Source organism: Pseudorasbora parva, chromosome 17 (assembly GCF_024679245.1).
Source record: "Pseudorasbora parva isolate DD20220531a chromosome 17, ASM2467924v1, whole genome shotgun sequence".
Taxonomy (NCBI): domain Eukaryota; kingdom Metazoa; phylum Chordata; class Actinopteri; order Cypriniformes; family Gobionidae; genus Pseudorasbora; species Pseudorasbora parva.
Window position 1 is genome coordinate 21770921 of NC_090188.1, and position 27817 is coordinate 21798737.

Consider the following 27817-nt stretch of genomic DNA (forward strand, 5'->3'; position numbering starts at 1 on the left):
CTCAATAGGGTTCAATCTCTCTATCCACTGATGAAGGGCAGAGTGGAACAAGTTTAGCATCGTACCAGCATAATGCTTAGACTTGGAGAATAACTCAGGGGCATAGTCAGAAAAACATTTTCCTTATTATACTTATGTTTCTAAGTCTCTTTTTTTTATATCATACAGTAAATCTGTAAAAATGTATTCCAGAGCTGTCAAAGCTGAATTTTCAGCAAGACAGTCTTCAATGTCACATGATCTTTTAGAAATCATTCTAATATGCTGATTTGGTGCTCAAGTAACTTTTATTATTATTATCAGTTGAATCCAGTTGTGCTGCTTAATAATGAATAGAAACCTTACAAGAACAGTGTATTTATTGTAAAATTATAAATGTCTTTACAGTCACTTTTGATAAATGTAATGCATCCTTGCTGAATAAAGATTTCTTTAAAAACAAAAACAAATATTAGCCTACTTATTCCAAACTTTTGAATGGTAGTGTATTTCACCTTGTTTTTCACTATGACATGTTTGTTCATATAAAATTAAAATGAGCATGATCAGCATAATAGTTTCAGTATCATAGTAGTTGTATCATTTTGTTTGAGTATTCCGACACAAAAAAAGAGATTGTTTCCGTCACCTGAGTGCTATAATAATGTGACCATATCCTCATGATATTTTTGTCTATTAAAACACAAATCTGGGGTTTTAGCGTTACACAACTGAATGAAAATGATAGCCATCTGGCAGCTTAACACGGCACGTAATAGACTGTTTAACAAGCATTCACATACTGAGCATGATTTGGGATTCTGATCCAACCCCTCAAATGTTATATTTAGATTAATAATGCGTATAATGCGTCTTTTTTCCATAAACAGAGCACATTCTGGAGAGGATGGCAAACATGTTAATCTTTTTGTGGTTATAATGTCTAGAGTGTTCTGTACTCACTGTCACAGACACAACATTGGATCCTCCGGGTGAATTTTCTGGAATCCGGGCGATGTAAAAATCAGAAGTGAATTTTGGAGTGTTATCATTGGTGTCTAGCAGATGAATGATTATGTCTGCCGTGGCACTGAATCTCTCAGGTGTGTCAATCTCTACAGCAAGGAGCTGGAAACAATAGGCACAACACATATCTGCAACTGGTAGTATATTATTAACAATAATAGTTAGGAACATTCTCATGGTACAATTAACAAAATCATTTGGCAGATTTAAGTTCAGTTAGCATTTAGCACAAAATGAATTGTATTTTTTATAAGCCATGTCCATGTCATGTCAATTACACTTTTACAGTATTAAAAAAATACTTTTATTTACATCAAAATATTTGTTAATACTAGGGATGTCACAAAACTCAATATAATATTGAACCATTCGGTACGGCATTCATGGTTCAATATGCTGGTGAATTGCGTTTTTTTTTTTCCAGTTATGCATTTAATTAATTATTTCCATTTAATATATTCAAATATTCCTCTCAGTTTATTTCGGCTCTTTTTGAGTGTGCCTGTGAGTCTACGCTCCAATTTGAGCTAATATCCAATCATATGCACTCAAGTTAAGGGGTGTTTACCCACGTTTTAAAGCTTTGCCGATTAAACATTTCATTTGCGTGCATGCACTGTTTTGCATTGAGCGTGCGCACTAAACGTCTGTCAAACACGTGATTACTGGACAGTCTTACTGTGCTAATACTGTCAAATACACACAAGGTTACAATAAACACAGTCGGTTATGTCTAAAGTGAAAGTAAAATCGCATGCGTCTATATATGAGATGTGAGCAGGTCTTCAATTGACAGCAGCAGCCTAGTGAACCGCTTGTCCTTAAAGGGACAGTTCACCTATAAAATGATGTTAATAACAAACAAAAAAAGACCTTTAATACAGTAGCTTTTAATAAATGTTGTATATTGAAGACTATGTAGTTTTAATTTAAGCCTACATTTATTCATTCAATTTCATACTTAAATGCTACTGTACATCTCTGAGCTGCCACTGTAAATCTTTAATAGAATAGCACAAAAAAATGACCCAAACCAACAGACCGTGGTTAAAACCAGAGGTATGTATTGAACCTGGGACTAACTGTATTGTTGCATCCCTAGTTAATACATTGATATTTCAGATCATTCATCTTTCTGCTGCAAATTTGTAGGTTCATTATTTGTCCATATACTCAGGATTGAGCACATAATATATAATATACTTTTCTTAAAGGGATAGTGAAAATGAAAATGTGATGTGCTTACCCTCGGGGCATCCAAGAAGTAGGTGTGTTTGTTTCTCTAGTAGAAAACAAATAAAGATTTTTAACTCCAACCGTTGCTCTTATAATGCATGCCAATGGAGTGTTTTCTATGACATATCACTATGAGAGTAAAACACAGACATACGAATCCAAAATATACCCTGTGGCTCGTGGCGACACATTGAGATCTTAAGAAACGAAACGATCAGTTTTTGCGAGAAACCGAACAGTATTTGTGTTATTTGTTTTTACCTCATATCAGACGAATCTCATCAAGTATTTTTAACGCCATTATTTCTGTCAAGTAAGGTCAAAAACCTGGCGCGATCATAGATATATATTTACATAGATGCCTCATTTGACCAATCTGCTCCATCCGTGCAGGCACTAATGAGGAATCTATACATATATATGTCTATGATCATGCCAGGTTTTTGACCTTCTTTGATGGAAGTAATGGCGTTGGGAATACTAGATGAGATACGCCTGATATGAGGTTAACAAATTAAATAAATACTGTTCGAAACCAATCATTTCGTCATTGTGTCACCGCAAACCAAAGGGTTTAATATGGATTCGTGTGTCTATGTGTTTTTTACTCTCATAGTGGCTCTTATAGAAATACACCCAATGACATGCTTTATACAAGCAACAGTTGGAGTTAAAAATCTTCATTTGTGTTCTACTGGAGAAACAAACACACCTATATCTTGAATGCCCTGGGGAAAGCAGATAAACATCACATTTTCATTTTTGGGTGAACTACGCCTTAAAACAGTTCCCATAAATATACATTTACCTTAAATGTCAGGAATTGTGATTTCTCAAAATCCATTGCAGCAGAATCCTCTACAAGGACAGTGACTTGAGCTTCATTCAAAACAGTTTGAGGGACCACTCGTAACATGCGGCCTGGGCCCACCAGTCTGAGGTGGAATTTTGCATTTGATCCCTAAGAAAAAGCATATAGTTTAAAAACTTCTCAATAATATAGAGATTTATTAAATACATAGAAATGCAATACTTTTAAAGCCATTTTAAATCATCGCTAGACAATGAATTGTGCATATCAATGTGATAGGCTGAATAACTAAAAATATTATTGTGTAATATATGACAACAGCTTGAAAGAGACCCACGTGCTTGTTTGGGTGCTTTCCTGTGTTTTATGTAACAGATAATAATGTTCTACAATGACTGAACAGTGCTCATAAAAAATATGGAAGTAATACATTAAACTAATGGTGTCTTATCCTGTTGATTTTTAAATAATAGTTGATCTGCACTACAAAACTACTCTAACGCTCAATCAGCTTTTATTAAATTCTCTTAAAATGAAGAACAGATAGCCAGATTTTCTTTCTAATGTCTAAAACAAATGGTCCCCACCTGGTCGGAGTCGTTGACTGTGATTTTCAAGCCCCTCAGGAACTCTCCCTCAGGAGGATGCTCATACATAGTTAACTCGAACACGTTCTGCGGTCCATTCTCTCCAAAGAATGTGGGTGGATGGTTGTTCAGATCCACTACCTTAATGGTCACTGTGGTGACTGCAAAGTCCAAGCGTTTTCCTTCTGGACTAACCTCTGAAGCCTGAGAAAGCAAGAAATTACTGATTATAATAAATACAGCTAATTACATGAATTGTTGCATTAATTGGCTCGAAATACTCGTTATATATATAAGCATGTTTAAAAGAGATGTAACTAAAATGCATGGACAGAGATAGATTTTAGTAATGGAATTAGAAATTAGCTTAAGCTCTGTCTCAAGTTAGAGTTCAGAGGGAAGCAATGTCCAGTAACCGTTTGGTAGCCAACATTTGATAGCTGAAAAAAAAATCTAACTTGGGATACAATAGAATAGAAATAGAGATTTTAACCTTGACTTTAATATTAAAGACTTCTCTCTTCAGGTCTGCTGGGTACACCTTCAGAGTGATACATCCACTGGTTTTATTGATGGAAAAAACCCCATCTGCTCCTGAATACATTTAATTGGAAATTTGAGTGAAAAGTCATAATAAATTTCCTTTCCAGCCATGAAAAGATGTGCAAAACAAATGCATTTCCATATTAACCAATAATACTTACCAGAGTCTATTGAATAGATGATTGGATTTGGATTATCCATGTCGCCATCTTTGGCAAAAATTGTAAATATCTCAGATCCCTGTCAAAAGATCCCTGTAATTAGATCTTAGAAAAGGAGCAGTATAGTTTAAACAATTAATAAAATAATTGATCTTTACAACTGAACTGAATCAACACTGAACTCACTTTAGCTGAACAATGACACGTTTTTCTTTTTAGAGCTGCTTTACAGCAGAATCAAACTATATTTGCATCATTAAATCATTATTTTTCTGACGATCACAGTAAAGCTGCATTGAAACAATTTGTATTATATAAAGCTCCATAAATATAAAGGTGACTTGACACAAATAAATTAGCAGTAAAAATTAACAGATAAAGTAGGGAGAAGATATTTGAATGTATTTTTAGCAAGTTATGTTCAACTGTAATGCTTCCTTAATATTTGATTTGATTGAGTAAATGCTATCTTAACAGCAATCTTGTCTTGACAGCATCAGAGCATCATTATTTGTTTTTTTGAAAAAAATTCATACTTTTATTCATCAACAAAAATTAAATGGATCAAAAGTGAAGACAGTGAAAACATGCATTAATATTAAAAAAAATTCTATTTGAAATAAAAGCTGTTCAAAAAAATTTAACAAGTTTTGCCCAAAACTTTTAAGCAGCACAACTGTTTCCAACGACAGCATATTAGAATACTTTATGTAACATTTTAAAATATATCAAATAGAAAACACTATATTTTAACTGCTTTTAAATTATAATAATATTTCACAATATAAATGTTTTTTCTGTATCTGTGATCAAATAAATGCATTCTTGGTGAGCATAAGAGACTTCTGTTAAAAACATTAAAAATATATTACTGACCCCAAACTTTAGTCTGTCTATCTATATATCATAATTATTAGAAATGTATCGCTTTAAATTACACTGAAGCACAATGGACTTGTAGAGTGCTTGTAAGAAATCATGGTGTAGTGTTACAATGGATACTCACAGGCGAAGAGACCTCATAGACATAACCAAAGTAAGGAGTTCCAACAAACACAGGAGGAGTGTCTTGAGTGTCAATCACATTTATCGTCAGAGTGGCAGATGATGACATCACTTGTTGCTTGCCCTTGTAAATGCCACCCCCATCCTGAAAACAAAACGTTTATATTTCATTATGATGCAAAAAATAATAATAGCCAAAGGATTAAAAATGATGCAGAGCAGATAAAGGTTGGACAAAACCAAACCGCTCCCTCTCACCTTTGCCACCACAGTGATGAAATGTGTGCGGGATTTCTCATAATCGAGGGCTTCGCCTGGTTTTATCCGCAGCACGCCACTATGGTGGTCGATGGCAAACTTTGTGCTCGGTTCACTGCTCTGGAATTAAGAACAAACAGATTCTAATGTAACTATATGGATTCCCAACTGTCTATGAGCTTGTGATAAAATAGTCAATTATTAATAGTATGAAGAGACAGGGATGAAATATCCATACTCCATATTATCTCTGATCTTTCAAGTATTCATATTCTTGTGTAATCGACACGCCATCCTAAATAAACCTGTATCTTGCGTGATACCCAGAAATTTAGAATATTCAGATCTAATATGATTTCTGACCTGTAAGGTTGCCAGAATAATAATCATACAGTGTGTGTTAATAGGCTTCTCCAAAGGTTTATTTTTCTCCATCATGCCCTGATGGAGTTTTGGTTCCTTGCCATTGTTGCCTTTGGCTTGGCTTGCTCAGTTGGGGACACTAAAATTATGATCCAAGTTATTCAACTAAATATACAAATAAAATTAATTAATTAGGTCTTATTTAATTCTATAAACTATAATACTGATCTGCCAACATTGTCGCTCTATGATAAATTAAAATAAGCTGATAACATCACAGTTTTCTCCAGAACGACTGTACAGCCAAATCTAATTTTGTTGCAATATTGTCCTGTTTAACACTGTGAAGCTGCTTTGAAACAATCCTCATTGTAAAAGCGCTATATAAATAAAGTTGATTGATTGATATTTGTTTGTGCATGTATATGATCTGTTCGATCAGATCCAGACCTGCCTAAAATACCTTGATCGAAGGTCAGATATTATTTCCTCAATGTGAAGTATTAGTATAATTTCTAGGCATACACAAAGGAAAAGAGTAAGGTTTCAGTGTATTTAAGTGTTGTCATCATGTCGCGGAGAAGCTGTGCGTTTAGGTGAGAAAGCAAAACCCCTTTTGCTTTCATAGGTTAATCAGAGGTTAAGATTTCTTTCTAAAGCTGTACAACCCAACAGTTTGCTTGTGCATAGCACATTTTACAGAGGACATATGACACCGGCTATGACTATCTACAACTGTGAAACGTTCCGCTCAAGTCATGCTTGCAAAGTTAGTTCCACTCGATTGGCTTGTTCATCAGCTTTGATACCCAGGAACTGATACGGTAAAAACTGTAACATTATTATTACTAACTATGGGTTTACAAATGCTTTAAAAGCATTGGAAACTGAAGCTTGCGTTAATTGTAAGGGCCGTTCAATTTCTGACACATACTTGAGGTGTTCGGCATCTGGATCTAATGTCCAATCAGAGCACTGAGAGCTTTTTGGGAGGGGCTTTGTAGAAATTAGCATGTTTCAGACAGACTGGAAATATAGGTACTGCAATGCACAGTGTTACAAAAAAAGTGTTTTATGAACATTAAAGTATGTTAACTTATTCTACTACACCTAATAAACAAAATAAATAGCATCATATGACCCCTTTAAATGCAATTTTAAATGTGCTTATAGATTTATTTTATTTATGACCCATTTATATGGATATATACTATACGACATTGCAGTAATGAACAAAAGGGTGAAAACTGTATAATCCTGTACTTTGATTTGACCTTCAGTTCATTTTTGATCTTTCAACTGGATGCCAGATGTTACCTGGAGAAAGTAAGTGACTGATCCCCCAGAGCCGATGTCTCTGTCCACTGCCTGCACTTTGTAAATGCTGCTCCCAGATGTAGTGTTCTGTGCAAAACACACATATTCCGTTTTCAAACAAGTATATTTAAATAAAAAATCATTTTTGATTGCCAGGTATTTTGCCAAAAAAAATTCTATATGCTTTTAGTAAAGAATAATTAGGAACAGATTATCTGAGATGAGATTTCCTCACCTCTGGCACATCTACGATGGAAGGCATGTTCTGAAACTGAGGTCTCTCATCATTGGCATCCGTGACGATAACTGAAACCTTTTCAACTACCTGACATGACACCGGACAATAAGAAAGACAATCACAGCCAAACTCATCATCACATACACTGGATACGACTTAACAATACTTACTTTATTAAGGCCATCTGAGATGCTGACAAAGAATTCAATATCGTCTTGTGCCTGTGATAATAAACAGATGAAGTGTCACTGTAATGTTCTCAGCACATTTAAAACTTGATAAGTGTTTTGAAATGATAATAATAATAATAATAATTAATATAAAAAATATAATAATAACGATGTATGTTCTTCCAAATACACATTGAGAATATCTTATATTTGATATATTAAATAAATGTCAATTAGTTCTGCTTGTGTGGCGTTAAGGGTAGGCATAAAAAGCTTTAGCTTCAGCCTACACCTTTGGTCAATAAGAGTGTAAACTTTATTTTTTTATTTTAAAAAAATGTTTTTATTTTTATGGTTATGTATGTGTGCATGCATATACCGAATTTAATGTATGTACCCATATGACTTGTGCTATTTTGTGTAAAATGATTGCAACTGGAATTTTGCTTGTTGACCAAAAAACTAAAAAAGAAAAAGAAATGCACCTCTCTGTCGAGTTCCTCTATTAGAGTTACTGCTCCAGATTTGGGATGAACACGAAAATATTCTTTGTATCCGGGTTCAAAGGTCATTCCATACTTTACTGGCTGGCCTTCGGGGTCAGTTCCATTAAGAACGTATATCTGTGTTCCTGTAATTTACAATCGCAAGCAACAGTTGTTTCTTGACAAAACTCAAGTCAAGGCAAATGCATGTCAAAATGAAGCAGTGGTACACAACCATTTGTATGTGGCTTACAATTATTTAAAATAAGACAAAAAAGTTCAAAAAATAAAAATGTAATATAATTCTTATATCGCTTATTTTTCTTTATTTTCTTTGAGGAACCAGGGTTCCCACTGTCTTGAAAAACATGGATATATGAGGAAGTCTATATTAATAGATTTATATATTATTATTAGTGATATATTATTATTAGTGTAATTTCTAGAACTGGAAAAGTCTCCATCTAAAATTCTATAATAAATTACACATTTTTGCTCTTTATGCAAAGCACTAAAATATTTTATTGGATAGAAATTGTGTGCACCCAGCTCAAGACACATGGTATTTGCAAAATGGCGGCCATTTTAATGCTGTTTACAATCAAAGTCTTCTAATCAGATGGTACAAAAGTTTTAACTTACCTTTTGGCGTGTCCTCTGACAGATTGAACATTGCCATATTACCATTGTTACTGTTGGGCCCATTATCATAGAAATAGGGTGCGTAGTCAGTCTGTGCTATAAACAACAATAATCAGATTAACATACCGCAATTAACAGTCTAACGTAACCAGACTTATGAGGACAAGTACAACAACTGCACCTATCAGAATATTTGTCATTTTACTGACATCAGGCTGATCACACACTGCATAATGTAATAATACTAATGACTCTCTCTATCCACTTGTCTGGGATTACAGGTGCCTTACGTCATAAATGCCTCAATAGCCCCTGCTTTACCAAACCTATTTCACTATATAAATTCATTTTTTTAATGAATTTATATCTAAATTTAGATTTCGATCAGACAAGTTTATATTTGCTCACCTCCTATTTTCAAGCAGGAATAAAGGTGATGCAAATGAGAGAGGAACATCAAAGAAGTACATAGCAGTAGTCAAGATTATATACATCAGTCAACAGCATAACATAAACGACTAAACGGATGTTTAATCGCCCGAGACTCATTCGGGTCCAAATTTCACGAATACATACCAAAGCAGAAATGCGCTAGCAGAAGAAAAGATGAAAACTGTAATTCCATAGCATTCTTCATCCTAACAAAGCAAAGCATTTACAGCAGGCCAGACAGCGCACTAGTGAAGAGAGCTACGGCAGAGTCCTTCTAAGGGTGTTTATTTCAGATTGAGTAGAGCTAAGACAGGTGCTAAGAGCCTAATCCAATGACACGCTTTAACCCTAGGCACATTTTTAGAAGCCCATCTTTTTGCAGCATGGCAACTAATGGCCACTAGAGGGTTTCTTTCTTAGATGTAGAACTACTGAAATCCCACACGATATCTGTCATAAAGGAACACCAAAAATTGGAAATTGGATTTAAACAAACATATTTATATTTATGGATATGTGTGTGTGTGTCCATGTGTGTGTCCTAGTAAAATGTCCCCACAAATATTGCAATATCCAAAATCCTTGTCCTTGTAGGGGCATATTTTGATCCCCATGAGGAAAACAGCTTACAAATCATACTAAGTGATGTTTTCTGAAAATGTAAAAATAAAGACACAGTTCTGAAATGGGTATGTTTAGGGGTTAGGTTAGTGTAAGGGGATAAAATATACAGTTGTACATTACAAAAATCATTATATCTATGGGCAGTCACTATAAAACCAGGTGTGTGTGTGTGTGTGTGTTCAGGTCAGGCTAAAATGTGAAGTTATGTAATCGAATACTCATCAGCATTAGCAAATGCCTCCATCTCATTCTTTCGTGACCTTTATCATCAGAGCTTTTTAACATTGAATTATGCTTCATTTAGTGCTAAACAAAGTATTTTAAAGGTTTGCTAGTTTCGCAGGTCAAGAGCTCATGTGGATTATTTAGTAGAAAACATAAAAAAAAAACACTTTATATGGATATGAATATAGTGTTAATTATTATAAATTGAAGTCAGTTATGTATGGGTGAAAGTGGCTTTTGGATAGTATTCCTGACTTTGAATCACAATGCGAGTTCTAATAATGTTTCAGAACCCAGTTGCCATATAGAATTGAAACTGTTTTGTATTACTTTTCACTCAGATGAGCAGCTGTGTGGATCACAAAACGAAACACCTGCCAATTTACCTTCATCTACATTTGTGAGTGTAGCTTTGCTTTCAGGATTAATTTGTTTGGAGCAGGCAGATGGCAGGCAAGCAGATTAACCTACAATAATCCTTCATCATCATGTAGTGTTCAGGGCCGGTCTACAGGGACACACAAACCAGAAGCATCTCTGCATGTGCACCATAGAAAAGACAGGACTCTGTGCACATCTGAACATTTTGATTACCCTAATATGACCATGAAAATGTTGCCTTGATCATGCGTATGATTATCAGATTTGTTGCAATGCTCTTGCTTTGTCTACATAATGAAATTACAAATAATTATGATATATTTTAAATAAAACATAAAAAGGAAACTTCGATTTTTCAAATCAGAGAGAGAAAAAAAACTAAACAGAAAAGTAGGTCAAAATCCAGTTTATTGTAAGATTAACCCTGGAAATGTCTTGTATTTTGTGATCATGTGCGTCAGTCATACATCAGCAGTGTGGATTATGTGAGAGAATAGAAACCTTGAATGACGGGCAGATTTGCCATTTATGCACAATATTATCATCTTCTTAAATCTGTTTCTGACGTGACTATAAAAGGACTTAGATATCACTTTTATTGCGATTATCCTGGCATGGTCTAAAATAGGACATTTGGGAAAAAAAGAAAAAGAAAACAAGTTCGCAATGTAAGAAGAACCCTCAAATGACCCAGGGTCTGCCATAGTAAATTTAAACGATAGCAGTGATATTTTATACAAAATAGACAGCAAATTATAATTACTATAGTAAATATCATGTTAACAATCCATGTGAAATGCATGTGCAATGGCAAGGTCAATAGGGACATCTATCCACTGGGACAGATTAGCTCCCAGTTTCTATAATAATATGTAACTATTAAAATTGTAAAGATCTGAAATCTTCAATGTTATGACTTGGATTACAAATAAGCTTTGGACTGGATGCAAAGTCTGGGTCATCAACATTTTTGCGTCATTTTAATCTTCTCACAAACTTCAGTTCATTTGAAAATATATTATGTTTTATACCTCAGAGTTTAAGCTTTTACATGGTCTATACCAACCCAATAATTTTCTCTGATGTTTCTCCTATTTCCAAAGTATTTTCAGAGATATTAACACATGGGGTTCTGTTTTTTAAGCAATAAATAAAGTTACAGCATTATGGAGAGGATAACATTGCAGACACACACTACAGAAGGACAAATTTTCCACACAAAAAAATCAGGCCTCCAATTGAAAATTTTCAAGTAACTGATCACATCTAAATTTTTCAGTTGGCCAAATTGAATTTGTATATGCATTAAATTGCATCAATTCACAGAATTTCAATTCGGCCAACTGAAAAATGTATCAGTTCACATAATTTCAATTCAGCCAACTGAAAAATTTAGATGTAATCAGTCACTAGATCATTTTCAATTGGAGACATTTTTTATTTTATTTTTCAAAGTGTAGCTATGTTTTAATGAACTAATGAACAAATGAAATGATTTGATCTACACTGTTCTAGTCTGTTTAATGTCCCTTAATTCCCTACATTGACAATTGTTTACTAGTAAATACTTTTAAATAATTGGTCAAATTAGCCCAGAAGTCAAAATGATATGGCATTGTGTTAAACTGCATGTGCAACCCAAACTGCTGGGTTAAAACATGTAACCGAACTACTTTACTTTATCCCAGCATGTGTTCTTTCCAATATTTACCCAGCGCTGAGTTGCAATTTGGGTTAAATGTAACCCATCCGAGTTATAAATCTAATTTACGTTTAAATGAGACAAGAACAGTGCCTCAACTACACATCTCTAGTTTGAATTAGCAGTATATGCATGCTTTAGCTTTTGGAATAAATAGGCTATTTGATATGCTTAGGCTATGTATAGCCTACAATTGGCCAACAAAAGCACCAAGAATGTGAATATTTAGTCATAGTAGAAAATTGACAAATTGTGAGTAATACTGTACTTCACCGCCCCCTCGTGGTTACATGACGAAATTGCCGAATGTTTCAAGGCTCTCCCTCGTGGTACTACAAGATATTTCAAGAGTTTATACTTAAGTGAACCCTGAGGGGTCATTTGGTGCAAAATTTGCAGTACATCAAATACGAAAAGTCGAACATAAAAGTGCACGGAAAAAACGCATCATATTATTCATAAATTCTAGCCCCACACCAACTGCAAATTAGGAACTCATAACTGATTGCCGTGTCATCTAAATATATTTACAGACAGACGACGATTAAAAAACGTATCAAACTGTCCCATTCCAATAAAAGATCAAATACTAATGTGTTATGATTTAGAGTTTAACAATAAGGGGAAACTTTTTGCGGAAACATGTTACAAAGTCATTTTAAAGGGACAAAGAGGTGCGTCGTAATTCAAACAGTTGGTCCGTCCCATTATTCATTCACTGCGTAAAGGGGTTTCAGGGCAGGTCTCCGTATATTACCGCAGTGTGTTTTATCCTAGTTTTTAGACCCCATCGACTCCCCACTGCAAAAGGGGGGCGAAGGAATCCACGTAGGAGTGTCCCATGGCCCTCCTTAAACAGAAAAGCCCTTGTGAACACTCACACTGGGGGTTCTTATTTGACCACGTGAGCGTGTATCCAAGTAGCCTATAGTCCAAACTTGGAGACCCCGCCGAGTAATGGACAAGTTTTCCAGCATGCCGCACCGGAGAAAACCGCAAATGGAAATATATTTATAAAAGTTTTTCTTTAATGTCGTGAGAGTCTGGAAATGACTTTTGGGACCCTTCAACTAAAAAGTTGCTGCAAAAATGCCATCCTCTCTATTGGATGGTCTCCTTTTGTTTCGTGGGAATACGATTATTAGGGTATGAAGTACGGATTATCAATCATTAACTCTTTTTGTGTAATTAGCGTTTTCACTCACGTAGATAAGTGCAGTAGCCTATTTGAGTCTTCACAGGAACAATGTGTACCAGGCACGATCATTCTGCATTCTCCAGATGAACCAGTGGAGATTTGTTCAGTCAGTCAGTGAGGTAAGAGTTTGTATTTATTTATTTCTCTCAGTCCATTCTTGTCGATGTTATATTTATTTGACCACAGTCGCGGTCTATTAACTTTAAGTACCACTCTAAAGTTCTGTTTAATACTTTAACCGCAACAGTCTGAGTTATTCTTGCTAGAATTGTAGCCATATGACAAAATTACTGACTGTAGGCTATGTTGTCATTTGTATCACAGCAAACCACAGTTTGTTAGAAAACTGATGTACAACACATTTTAACCAATCTAATCTTAAAGCTAATCTGAAAACTATCATACTGTATTTTACAGTAGCTAGATTGTCATCATGCTCAATCTTCTGTTAGTCCATAATTACTTCAAAACAGCAAGTGAAAGAATGGTGTCCTTACTATGTGTGTGTGTGTGTGTGTGTGTGTGTGTGTGTGTGTGTGTGTGTGTGTGTGTGTGTGTGTGTGTGTGTGTGTGTGTGTGAGAGAGAGAGAAGCCATTTGGTGCCACGTCTCTTTAATCAGAAAGAACTTTTAGTGTACACACACAAGGGATTGGTCTTGGTGACAGGATCTTCCGGTGCAGATGAATGTATAGATATAGTGGAGACATACATATTGATTAGGAAATACAAACAAATAGAACACAAATTATGTACCGATGTTATTTACAGATGTCTAAGACAATGTTGCAGTCATGACTTAATTGTAATTGTCTTCTGATGTCTAATTTGGTATCTGAACCAAACCAGAGAGTTATAGATGAACACAGGGCAGACTGGATGACGGCTGAGCTGCTCTTGTGGCAGGTTGAACTTCCTCAGCTGGCCAAGAAAGTACAACCCAGGCTGACTACATGACCCACAGAACCGTTTGCTCAGTAACAAACTGAAGGGGATCCTTCAGGTAGAACAACACCAGTCTTTCAAACGACTTCATGACCACAGATGTACAGACAGGTCTGTAGTCATAGTGATTTGGGTATGTGTGAGGACCGGAAGGATAGTGGAGCATTTGAAGCAGCTGAACTTCACACTGCTCCAGTGATCTGTTGAAGGTCTGCGTGAAGATAGGGGCCAGTCGTTTAGCGCAGGCTTTAAAACAGGCAGTTGAAAAACCACCTGGGCCTGAAGTTTTCCTACTCTTCTGTTTTTTTGAAGACCCGGCTCACATTCTCCACACAGACCATACATGCAGGTTGAATGGCAGGAGGGGGGTTGCAGGAGGTGTTGGTGTATGTGTGAAGTGCAGATCAGAGTTGGTATGGGGTGTGAGACTGGGAGGTCTCATTTACCTCCCTGGACCCGAAGAACGCGCCCGCACGTTTCGCTGGATTTTTCCTCAGTGTAAAACAACTTAAAATATTCATTTTTGGCTTCACAGACATGAACGATATGTCTTTTAAGCTTTAAGCGTCTACTTTTTATTTATGTACACTCAAAATAAAAATGAAATGTTGTGCTTTTCGCTAAATAAAGGGAACAAACAGGATGCGCATTCTTCCGCCTGTCTCCCTGTGATGTCCATTCTGAAATGCGTGTGAAAATATACTCAGAACTCAGAGAAAACTTGGCCAGACAGACAACAGATATCTCTTTATAAAGCTTGGAATGTCTAATTTTAAATGAAGTCTTGTAAATATATATATATATATATATATATATATATATATATATATATATATATATATATATATATATATATATATATATATATATATATAAACAAATATTCTATGTTTATATAACCTGTATGAAAACAGCGAAAGGTCCAGTTCCTCCAGTGCAGCCTCATTAACTTTATTGTAACCACACACACGCGCGCAAAAGCAGTTCACATGAAAATCGTCTACAAGGAAGGAACAAGTAAAGGAAAATCGCCCACAAGGAAGAACCTGTAAATGCCCGCCCAATCACCTCAAAACAAAGACTCAGCTTCTTCATTCTTCTGATTTCATCAAGCTCGGAAGACACGCTGAGAGTTTACCATGGATTAACCTCAATAAGAAGAACACGAATTTTAAGATGTTTAAGAATTAAAGTTAAACAATTCTTCTCACTTAGCGTTACTGATGCATAAACTTCACATTGTAGGCTACTAGTCGAACTATTGCCAGACTAAAATGTGTGAAATCAATGTAAACGTGCTGAAATATGAAATAGGCAAACTCAATGCTAAATAAAGATAAACATACGAAATGAGGATATTTTATGCTCTATAATATTAAACGCAGTATGATATAAAAGTAGGTTTGCCAACTGTCCCGTATTAGCCGAGACGTCACATTTATTGGGCCTAAATGTCCCGTACATTACTGACCCGTTTTTCCACTGGTATGCTAATGTAACCATGCACTGTCTCCTTCTCATATTGTGTCTTTTGCGCACTCAAGGTTGTTATTTTAGATTCGCGACAAGTGCGCTCAAATAGAGGTTCATCTTGCACTGTCCCTGTTTGCCATGAATGGCAATTTATCTTTTTTTACACCGCCGCTCTGTTGTTTTCATGTGTAAACTCAAGTATATACTACCTTTCAAAAGTTTTAGTTCTCTAATGTTATTTAAAAATGACTAAACTAATATTTTCAAGTATTTTTATTATTTAAAATAATTGTTTTCTATTTGGATATGTTTTTAAAATGCAATTTATTCCGTTTTTAGTGTCACATGATCCTCCAGAAATCATGGCTGATTTCCTGCTCGAGAAACATTTCTTATTATAATGAATGTTGAAAACATTTGTGTACAATTTATTTCAGTATTCTTTGATAATAAGAAAGTTCAAAACAACAGTATTTATCTGAAATATAAATCTTTTATTTACTAAGATGCCTTATATTGATCAAAAATCACAGTAAAGACATGTTTTAATGTTACAAAAACTTTTTGATTCACCTAAATGTTATTTTTTTGAACTTTCCGTTAATCAAATATTTATCCCTCAGGGTTAAAGGGTTAGTTCACCCAAAAATGAAATTGATGTCTCACCCTATGATGACTCACCCTAATGTTGTCCCAGAGCATATGCAGTCTATCCAAACTTTACTGTCCATGTCCAGAAAGCTAATACAAACATCATCAAATTAGTCCATATTAGGGGTGTAACAAAATATTGATACACGTGAATATCGTGATATTATGTTTGGCGATACTGTATCGATTCTCAAAAACAATGTATCTATATTAATATATTTATTATTTAAATCCAAGATTCGTGGCTTTGTGTTCAATTTAAACCATAGACCGTAAAAAATATGGACGACTCGACATCATCCGCTTCCGCTTGCAATATTTGAAGCTTTCAGGCGGCCTGCACGGCGCTGACATCTTGGGACCGAGTCTGCACAGTAGCGATTTCGGGACCGGAGTTGCGCAGCACAGGAAGTACAACTGCGATATCAAAAGCCCGCCCACACTCTCGCAGAAGCAGAACAATTAATTATGTCGGTGTGAAATAAACAGTTATGGAAATGTAGAAATTAAAGCTAAAGCTCCAATTTGCTCCCAACAATTCCGAAAAAAGTCTGTTAGTGCCTCAGTGACAACTTCACTCAGAGAAGACGTCGATCTCAGCTGTCAATCATGACGTCACACCCCCCGTTTTTATAGCATCAAATAACTAACTAAAACTAAACTTATTTTAAAAACAAACACTTGAAATGAAATCATTGTGATGATAACTGCCTTCAATGACAAACTAACTTTGGGGAAAAAATATTTGAAGTGTAATTTTATTGTTTAGTTTGCCCACGCGTCCATTAGAAAACACAGAGTGGCGGCTATACTGGGACCGGTCACCAGGGGGCGTTTGAGGCGCGAAAGCTTCTGTATCTGAGAGGGAGACTGCAGGCTTGGTTTAAACCATAGACTGTAAAAAAATATGGACGTGACGTCACCCATAGGATTCCGAAAAGCCGTTCTGAAGCTTAAAGTAGGGGCGAGCTGGGCATTGCCATCTTGTGAGCGAGTCATCGCGTGTCACTCCCGGATTACAGAAAATGGGCAAAAAGGCGGGATGTGCGCGGAGCTGAGGTGAAGCAATAAAGCAGATAAATGGCTATCCACTTGTAACCACGCCCTTAATTATGTAGAACTTTTATAAAAAAATTCACCCCCCTCACAGTTGTCATGAAGATCAAAATTAGCCTTATAAGCCAAAACCACAATTTGTACCAGGCTGTAAACATGTTTTTTTCTGCTGTAAAGTTGAGAATTTTAAAATGGAGCTCAATTAGATTCTGCTCCCTTCTGGAGCCTGCCTCTAGTGGCCAGTTGAGGAATAACAGTTTACATTACTTCCGTATTGGCTTCAAGAGAGATCACGAGAGGTTGCCGCTTGGTTTACACCACAGAATGTATAGCAACCAACCGCTAGATGGCAGTGTTATCTCAGAACGTATAACTGACGTGGAGCCGGGGAAGCGCAAGGTAAAAGTGTGTGCATCGCTAGTGTTTGCATTAGCAAACCCAGCTCTCAAGATGATAGAATTATTCCACTCCTGCAGTATACAGAGCTGAAATGTAGACTCATTTTGGCTTCAGCTAAAAAGAAGCCACTAAGGAAATCGACAAGAATCATTTTGTTTGCAAAATAGGCCAAGTTAAAATCTAATACTCGGGAAACGCATTGAAACTAAGAGCTCGCTTAACATCCTGATGTCACCCGCGCTGCTGAGAAGAGTTTTGATAGAATGTACTTCAAGTTTTCCTCTCAGTAACAAAATAAACACACACCAAAACTGACAGCGGTGGCAGCAGAATGAAAGATCATAGCGGATATGATGACCAGCTCTGCAGTTCAGTAACGTTACTTGAAATAGCACTTTAGACGTTTACAATAGACTGCTTTATAGACAATAGCTTAACTGTATTAAATATAAAACAAACAGTCATTCAGTCATGAAATGGACTGCACTTTCTGTTGTTAAAAAGCCACTGCTATACTGTGAACCTTTAAAACATACACATAAAGAATCCAGCAGTCACTTTACATTTTACTTTACTCAGATTGCTCAAAATAGTGATTAGTGATATAAATGATACTGTATTAATTAAATAAAATACTTTGTCTCGTGTATATGGTTGTGTTCTTTATTCTTTTAAATTATATATATATATAAAAAAAAAAACCACAAAAAATAAATATCGCAATATATTGCCTCTCTTACAATATCGCAATATATTACAGTATATTGTATCGTAACCCCTCTATTGTGATACGTATTGTATCGCCAGATTCTTGGCAATACACAGCCCTAGTCCATATGGGACATCAGTTGGTTAATTAAGAATCTCTTGAAGCATCAAAAATACATTTTGGTCCAAAAATACAAAAAACTACGACTTTATTCAGCATTGTCTTCTCTTCCGTGTTCCTCAAATAAAGATTCAAACGCCCATGAATCAGTGAATCGATCAATGATTCCGATCGCCAATGTCACGTGATTTCAGCAGTTTGGCAGTTTGTCCTGGTTCAATTCTGGTTAAATTCAGATTCGATCACCGGAATAAAGGACACTTTACTATATATTCACATAGAAAACAATGTTAATTTGTAAAAAAAATGTATCACAATATTACTTTTTTTAAAAACTATTTTTAAAACTTAAATAGTTTTTACTATTTTGGATCAAATAAATCCAGCCTTGGTGTGCAGAAGAGACAAAAATAAAAACCCGGTACTGTAGGTCTAAAGTCTTTATGCAAACACAACGTAAAGTCTGATTACTTTTAAATTAAACACACTTTTGTGAACAAGCTGCAAACAATACATTCAATCATTTAAGTCTCCTCACATTCATTATAGTTCCCTCTGTCACATTCTTTGTTGATATTCAGGGAGGAGTCGTTGATGTCTCAGCTGTGAATATTCCTGGGGATCCACACCCTCCCCGCATACAGCCATTCGGACAATAAGTGGCTTACAAAAGTTAAATGGCTATATTGTTTTGCATGAATGAGTGATCAAAATGGTTATCACTGTTTTGAAGAAAAAACTCTAGGCAACAACATCCAGTTCTGAAAAGCCTTGTGAACAAATGTTTAAAGTGTGTTGGATGGCCTTATTTCAGTTATTTAACATTTTAGTTAAAAAAAAAAAAATGCATAAACATTTTCTCAAAACTACAAACTTTTATGTACATGTTGCTCACATATTACTGTAGCCCTGTTTGTACTGAATACAGTGAAATCAGACATTAGCCCAGGCTTTAAAGCAACAACAAACTAAAAAAAGTCTGAGCATGTCATTGTCAAACTTCTTCAAGGCCACAAATTAGCCTTAGGGTCCAGAGGGTTAATGTTTACATTTTGTGATATATCCATGACAAATGCACCCCCTGTTCCCGTTCCCCTCCTCCACCGCTGCTACAGCTGCAACTTGTGGGCCCAGGCAGCACAAGTGAGCCTGTCACTGATGATAGTGGATTTATCTCATATAGAAGAACTCAGCTAAACACTGCCTATCTCCCAGAAGGCGCTATCACGCACTGCTGAACCGCAAAGCGCTCAGTAATGAAACAAGACAAAAACACAAGGATGAAACATGCTCCCTGGCCCCAGACTGCACACACCTCTCTGATACGCATGCTAACTCACTTCCTGTGTCATGTTTTCTGACAGAAAATGACACTAGATTATATCCATGTAATACTCTTGGATAAAAACTGGTGTTATCCCAAAGGTTTAAAATGATTGACCATATGTCATAGACCAGTCTGAAATTTTAAAAAGCTACTGATGTGGGTATTCCATCTATAGGGAAAAAGTATTTTAAAAACAAAGAAGATTAAACTGAAATACTGCTACAGTAAGTCTATTTAAGCATTTTTCCCTAACACGTCTGTAAGACTGTATGAGAAGCCATTAATGTAATTTGTATGGGAATGATGAACAGAGTGATGTCCGTTTCTGCTTGAGCAGATCATCAGATTTGTCAAATGCTCCAGTGGTTTTTGAATATGTAAAGATTTCAGCTCAACCGCCATGCTTGACAGTTTGACGGCTATGGCATAATAAGCCCACATAATTGGTTTATATTTACTTAGACTGCACACTATCATTCCTTGACGGCTCGAAATTTGTGTCATATCCTAAATGCTACTCTTTGTGCAGACAAATTGCATGGCATTTACCTATGACAGTTTTCCCAACGGTACACGTCTTACTTCACGACTGCAATGTTGCACTGTCTCTCCTTGCGTTTTTAGCACGGTTTGGGAAAATGTCACATTCATAAAAGCCGTCGTCTGGTCGTTTTATTTGCACAGATGTATTCTTGATATGTGTTAGATTAACCCCTGTCAACTGGTTTTGTTTGCCTTGCTGTGAAGGTAACAGCACTGCTGCCGGTAAATGACTGTCCTGAACAGAGCTATGGCAGCTCACTCACTTACAGCCATTCAGTGGTTATCTGGGGTCAAACGTGCCCTAAAGCTACTGTGTTTGTTGAAATGAAACAGCCCAATTTATTTAGTGGTGTAATGGTATTGTTCTTTTACAATTTCCTTTACATTAGAAATAATTATACTTAGTAGAAATAAAGAGTCTTTTACAACATACATTTATACTGTCATAAAGCCTATATAAACCTCTCTATTCAAATTACTTAAAACGGTCATAAAGCCTATTTAAACCTCTGTATTCAAAACACTAACTATTTCTGTTTTAAATCTAGTGAAACATCTTTGAGGAGGAAAGAATATAAATCCTTATCACCTCCAAACAAAGGTTTAATTAGACAGGTAAGCCAAAACTACCCCCACAACACACAGTACAGTGAACAAATGGCTTGTGGAATTCAGAGGTCCTGAACCCTTGGTGAAAGAGCAGCTGAGGATTTCAGTGTAGTTACTGTCAGCTTTTCTAAGATGGATGGAAAAGTACTTTAAATAAATGCTACATAGTACAAAAACAGATCGTTTTAAACCATTACTTAACTCTTTTCTCAGAAAATACAAATAGTTCATTGTCCACACCTGGCTTACAAGATTTAAAGGGATAGTTCACCCAAAAATCATAATTCTGCCATCATTTATTCACCCTCAAAATGTACCAAACCTGTATGAATTTATTTATTCTGCTGAACAAAAATTAAGATATGTTGAAGAATGTGGGTTACCAATCAGTTGATAAACCCCATTGACTTCAATAATATGGGGAAAATACTATGGAAGTCAATGGGGCCCATTAGCTGCTTCGTTACTGAAATTGTTCGAAATATCGCATTTTGTGTTCAGCAGAAGAAATAAATTCATACAGGTTTGGAACAACTTGAGGGTGAATAAATGATGACAATGATATTTTTTGGGTGAACTATCCTTTTAATAAAGGTATTTATGTCTTGTTGCAATAGGAAGTGTAATTTCCTTTTTTTTCCAACAATATATATACAACAATAAGCAGATTTTGGCTTAAAAGGAGATTTTTTTAAACAAACAAAAAAACAAAAGCAAACATACACAGCTCAAAATTCTAATTTCAGCATACTGACATTGAATAGTTGATACAAAAGCTCTTATATGTGAAATCCAAGCAACATTAAATTATCAGTCCTGGGGTCAAAGTAACTTAGGAATGGTTGTCATTTCCTTTTGACTGTGGGTTGCCTAGAGGCAGAACCAAAGCTATGGTTATGATTTAGTTTCCTGTTTGCTCCTTAGAGTTTTGAGGCGAAGCTTCTGGATCACTCCATTCTCATTCGGATAGATTACCTTTTCGTCCCAATGAATGTTGTTCTTTTAAACTTTCTATTCATTAAAGCTACACTGTGTAACTTTTTTAGTTTATTCTTAGCTTAAAAACACTTAGCTCTTTCAAAAATATATGTGCTCATTAATGTATATTTACTTCTTTCAAGTAATAAAGTATTCTCGTAAGTTTATAATATGCCATTGAAAATAAAAACGGGTGAGGGGTTCGAATGCCAGTCGCCATGTTGCCCCTGCGTCTTGAAAGTACATTAGCCAAAGAGGGACATACCCATAAATTCAAGCTTCGCTTTCCCGTTTTAACACTCGATGGCAGTCATGAACGAGGTCGAACAGGAAGCCATGTTAATCTTGGACTAAATCGGCCACCGTAAGAGTTCAAACGAAATCGGAATTGAGAAGAACAGAAACTAATATTCTCTGGATTGTCATATACCTTTACACTGCTAGATGGGGGAAAATATCACAGTGAAGCTTTAAAGAACCATGAAAAAAATATCACAGTCTCCATAAATATATTAAGCACTATAACTGGTTTCAACATTGACAAAAAATTACGGAAAATACCAAATCAGCATATTAGAATGATTTCTAAAGGGTGTAACACTTAAGACTGGAGGAATTATGCTGAAAATGTAGCTTTGCCTCACAGGAATACATTACTTTTTTTTTTTTTTACAAGAAGAAAAAAACAGACAGACAGACCAAAGGGACATCAGGCACAATTATCATAGATTAACAGAAATGCTCAGCAGCATGTAAAACAAAAAAAGGAAAAAGAAAAGGGGGAAAAAAATACATGAAAATAAATCAACAAAGGCATATCCATCTCAATTTGTATTCAGATAAAATATCAATTTTTCCCAGTGCTTCACATTTCTTTCAGGCATGTCTCAGAGAGAAAGTCAAATGTTCCATAACATACATTTTCTTAACTATTTCTATCCATTCATCCATTGTCGTGAATCTTTACTTAGCCATTTCCTAGTTATTGCTTTTTTTGCAATATATTAGTATTTGTAACAAATATATATATATATATGTCTTCCTCAGTCCTGTTGGTAGATTTCCTTAATATATAACAGAAATTAAATTCAACCTCTGAGCCGTATATTGTCCTAATTACCTTCACCACTTCTATCCAATACAAAGAAATAATAGGGAATTCCCAAAAGATATGGATGTGGCCAGCAAAAAATATAACACATTCTCCAACACTGAACATGTTCAGGATTGTTACTGTGTCTTTTTTATATCAGGGGTTATAAAGAATCTTAAAGTGTTTTTCCAGGTGAGTTCCCTCCACAAACCTGAGCTAAAAGTGGTAGCTTGTGTCCTGCATATATTCGTCCAATCATCCTCGCTTATCTTTATGTTAGCTTCTTTCTCCAACTTCTTTTTTACATATATTGTTGACAGTCCCCTGTCTAACTGTAGACATGAATGTAACCTGGAAATTCAGTTTTCTGTTAGTATTACCCTTATATGCATCAATGAATACGCTAATTAGGTCGTATTCTGTCCAAAGGTTTTAATGTTTATCAAAGTGGTGTCTCAGTTGAAGGTATTTGAAAAAGTCTTCTTTCCCTAAACTGTATGTATCCATGAGTTTTTTAAGTGTCCAAACTGTCAGTAGAGTAAATTATACAGTATGAAGTGATACCTTAATTAGTCCAGTGTTTAAATCTGCCATCCAGTCCAGCTGGTGCGAATATCATATTTCACCCAACGTAATATTCGTACATTTCTTTCAAATTCCTTATTTTTAAGTAGCTTGTACCAGATTTTAAGAGGGGCTGCTGTCATATGACTTAATTTTTTGAATACATTACATTTTAAAATATATTAAAATACATAACAGTAATTTTAAATTAGGAATAATTTCACAGTATTACTGTTTTTACGTTTTTTAACAATGTCTTGGTCAGCACAAGAAACTTAAACTAGTCAACCTAAAACTTTAAATGACGGCTTAAATAATAATATAATCAACATTAAAAAAGCTAAAGTAGTACTACTTTTTGATGATTCATGGTGATCCACAGTAAGCAGTAACCAAAAGAGAGACACTGTGTTCTGTGGACCTCATCATCATCTCTCATCACTCCACATTAGTGGAATTACTGGACAGGTGATGACAGTGCAGGCTGCTTGTTTGGGAACAAAGCTGAAATAGTCTATCTCCTGTGCCAAACGGTATAAATCCGTCACCGCTTGGAATCAATACATAGGGCTGTTGTGTTAGTGAGCTTTATGTCTGTGTGGAAATGGTGCCAAAACTCTTGTCTTTGATTTTGTTTATTGCAGATGAATTGTAGACCCAGGTTTGGACATGAGATGAACCCGAAACAGTTGGCAGCAGTGACTATTTAAGAGTCTGTGGAGGCATTTCCTAAATAGAAGTTTATTTGAGAATGAGGAACAAGTATGCAGTCATCCTTATCTGCATTGTGGCACTCGTCATCATTGAGAAAGAAAACAACATTATTTCAAGGTGAGAATGCTTAGATTTATTGAAATTACTTGAAATTTTTGAGGTGCCCAGAAATATTATATATATATTTTTATTAGGTCTTTAAAAAAATTAATTTTATTTTAATATTTGTAGGGTCTCAGACAAGCTGACACTCCGACGAAGCCCACTGACGCCGGAGCCTCCAGTGCCCTACAATGCCCTGGTAGTAATGGAGGACAACAGTTCCTATCCGGAGGGCATTTATTCGGAGAATGGCACTCAGGCGGGCCGAAAGCACATTCTCTTGATGGCCACCACTCGTACAGGATCTTCCTTTGTGGGCGAGTTCTTCAACCAACATGGTGACAACATGTTTTACCTCTTTGAGCCACTCTGGCATGTGGAGAGGAAGCTATCGATTGGCACGAGTGGCACAAATGCCAGCACTTCTGTTTGGGTGTACAGAGATGTCCTACAGCATCTCTTCTTGTGTAACTTCTCCATGTTGGAGAACTTCATTAGCCCTCCTCCACGGGACCACGTCACCCCTGCCCTGTTCCGCAGAGAGTCCAGTATGGCCCTGTGCGAGGAGCAAGTCTGCACTCCTGTCGTAAAAGACATTTTTGAGAGGTACCACTGCAAAACGAGGCGTTGCGGACCGCTCAATCTGACCTTGGCATCTGAGGTCTGCCTAGGAAAACAGCACAGGGTGATCAAAACAGTGAGGGTCCGGCAGCTAGACACACTTCGTTCTCTAGTAGAGGACCCTCGGTTGGATATCAAATTAATTCAGTTGGTGAGAGACCCTCGGGCCATCCTGGCATCAAGGATGGTGGCCTTTGCCGGTAAGTACCAGAACTGGAAAAGTTGGGCTGTGACTGGGGACGTGCCTATAGAGGATGAAGAGGTCAAACGTCTCGAAGGCAACTGTAACAACATCCGCATCTCCGCCGAATTAGGCTTGAGTCAGCCTAAATGGCTGAAAAACCGTTATATGCTAGTACGCTATGAGGATATCGCCAGGTACCCAATGCAGAAAGCAGCAGAAATGTACAATTTCACAGGGATTCCGATGACGACGCAAGCACGGGACTGGATCCTGAGGAATACGCATGCATCGACGGAGGCAAGTGGCGTGTATTCCACCCAAAAAAACTCATCAGAACAGGTGGAGAAATGGCGGCGTAGTATACCATTCAAACTGGCCCAAGTTGTACAGAAAGTTTGTGGACCGACCATGAAACTCTTTGGGTATAGGTTTGTAGACAGTGAACAGAAACTATTAAACAAATCTTTTAGTTTGCTTGAAGAAAAACATTTTATTTAGACATAAGGGGCTTTCGCACCTGAGGAACCTTTTCATAGTTCCTAGAACTAATGGCGGAAGTACCTCCTTTTTTGTCATGTTCGCACAGCAGGAACTGGGAACGATTTTATTTAAATAAGCTCCTACTTCAGAGTAGGGTGTAACGCACACAAAAAACAGCACCCACCATGTTTTTAAAACGCCGCTTACACACACAGAAACAGGATTATTTATTTCTACTCAGCTTATGACATTGGGCATCAACCACAGAGAAAATGCTAATACTTTTTCCTATACTGCCTACTTTCTTTGTATAACAGTTCTATCTAATAGTGTATTAGACAAGACCGTTAAAAAATCGTAAACTAATGAAGACGGGATGGGAGCACTGTGTGCTCAGACTCTGGCATTCTCAGCATCGTCAAAATAAAAGCATGGCTTATGTCACTTCAGAGTTCCTACAGGCGGTGTGAATGCAACAGGGCTGTGTCCGAAATCGGCCCCAATACCCTTAAATAGGGAACTATTTGAGGGGGCAGCCATTTGTAATGGTGTTTGAAACCATAGTGGGCATTATCAAGTGCACAATGCACTGCAATAATGAGCGTACAACCAAATGTACATTCAACGGCGCGTGAGACGCGTGTCGAATTAATTCCCACATCTTACCAGAAGATGGAGCTCGTAGCTGAGACATCCATCCATCCATTTTCCAAACCTCTGGTTTCGATTTTGAACACAGCACAGGGAAATGGCCCAAGGGGAACTCGGGGAACTACCCTGGTGGCTAGTTCCTAGAACTACCTAGGGCGAAAGGGCCTTCAGATTATCTTCTTTGATGCCTTCAGTGTTAAAGCAAAAACCAAGCGTCTGGACAACCAAGAAATGGATTTCTTTTTATACTCTATGTGGACTAAAATATGCATAGCAGAGACACACTGGCACACTGTAACACACTGGGACATTGCTTACACTGGGGTACTTGTGGCATGAATCACCAGACTTATTTGAACATATACCCTCTTGAAAAAAGCTGAGGTTATGAATTATTGATTTTAGAAGTCTCAATTTAAAGAACAAAGTTTGATGATGAGGACAAAAATCTTGAACACTCATTAGATGAGACATGATCTGCCTGTTAATGTGTGCATATATTCGTGTGTGTTTGGGAACAGCATTTGTTTTTAACTGAAAAGAAACTAAAGTATCATTATTTTACAAAAAGGGAAGCAAGTGGACAAATTATTTATGTGTGGTCAGCAAGAGTTTTAATTGAAATGTCTCTGTTGACACATTAAAGACCAATTTGGCTTTATCAAAACTTGTCCTCTCTCTTATTATTGTAGAATGTATTTTTTTTTTTTTAAATGCATCTGGATATTACCAGATATTAACTGTGAAGAAACATCCACTGTGTGAAGAGACGGTCAATATAAAAAGCAGCTTTTGACAGCCAGATGTGATCCTGGAGCACAGTAGTGGCATTATTCTCTCTCTCTCTCTCTCTCTCTCTCTCTCTCTCTCTCTCTCTCTCTGAAAATGAATTAATAACCATTCACAACCACTTTTCAACCTCGTCTTATCTATGAGTATGAATTAATGTTATAATTTAAGTATATCCTTCTTAAAATAGTTTATTGCCATTTAGTTTAAACTAAAACCTTAAAGCCAAAAACCATGTTTTATTAGTAACATTTTACAATAAGGTTCTATTAGTTAACATTAGTTAAGTACTTTATTATGTTATACATTTATTGTAGGACAGGACATAAGACAAAATATAGGGAGACAACACCATAAAGAAAGCGGGTTTTATATATGATTAAGAAGAGGGAAACAAGCAAAATAAAGGAATAAGAAATATATAAAGT

General features: G+C 36.2%; 2 protein-coding genes across 6 annotated transcripts in view; one reads left to right on the forward strand and one right to left on the reverse strand.

Annotated features, from left to right (window-relative positions):
• The window catches only part of cdhr1a (cadherin-related family member 1a), a 143622-nt gene that overhangs the window by 5721 nt on the left and 110084 nt on the right, over positions 1-27817 (reverse strand). For 3 of the 4 annotated variants that reach the window (XM_067421126.1, XM_067421127.1, XM_067421129.1), the window contains 12 exons: positions 8822-8917; positions 8180-8325; positions 7695-7745; positions 7522-7611; positions 7287-7373; positions 5607-5726; positions 5350-5493; positions 4344-4422; positions 4133-4233; positions 3640-3843; positions 3050-3202; positions 943-1107 (listed from right to left, as the gene is read on the reverse strand). In XM_067421126.1, the coding sequence (XP_067277227.1) occupies positions 943-1107; positions 3050-3202; positions 3640-3843; positions 4133-4233; positions 4344-4422; positions 5350-5493; positions 5607-5726; positions 7287-7373; positions 7522-7611; positions 7695-7745; positions 8180-8325; positions 8822-8917 (1436 nt within the window). Of the gene's footprint in view, positions 1-942; positions 1108-3049; positions 3203-3639; positions 3844-4132; positions 4234-4343; positions 4423-5349; positions 5494-5606; positions 5727-7286; positions 7374-7521; positions 7612-7694; positions 7746-8179; positions 8326-8821; positions 8918-27817 lie in introns of those variants that run through there. The other variant, XM_067421130.1, reaches the window with a different exon arrangement.
• chst3a (carbohydrate (chondroitin 6) sulfotransferase 3a) lies at positions 13140-27201 on the forward strand. Of its 2 annotated transcripts, XM_067421355.1 has the most exons (4): positions 13140-13502; positions 21153-21219; positions 24493-24679; positions 24794-27201. In XM_067421355.1, the coding sequence occupies exons 3-4, from the start codon at positions 24600-24602 to the stop codon at positions 25965-25967; spliced, it is 1254 nt and encodes a 417-aa protein (XP_067277456.1). In that variant the 5' UTR covers positions 13140-13502; positions 21153-21219; positions 24493-24599; the 3' UTR covers positions 25968-27201. The 2 variants fall into 2 exon arrangements, with proteins under 2 accessions (XP_067277456.1, XP_067277457.1); XM_067421356.1 differs by lacking the exon at positions 21153-21219.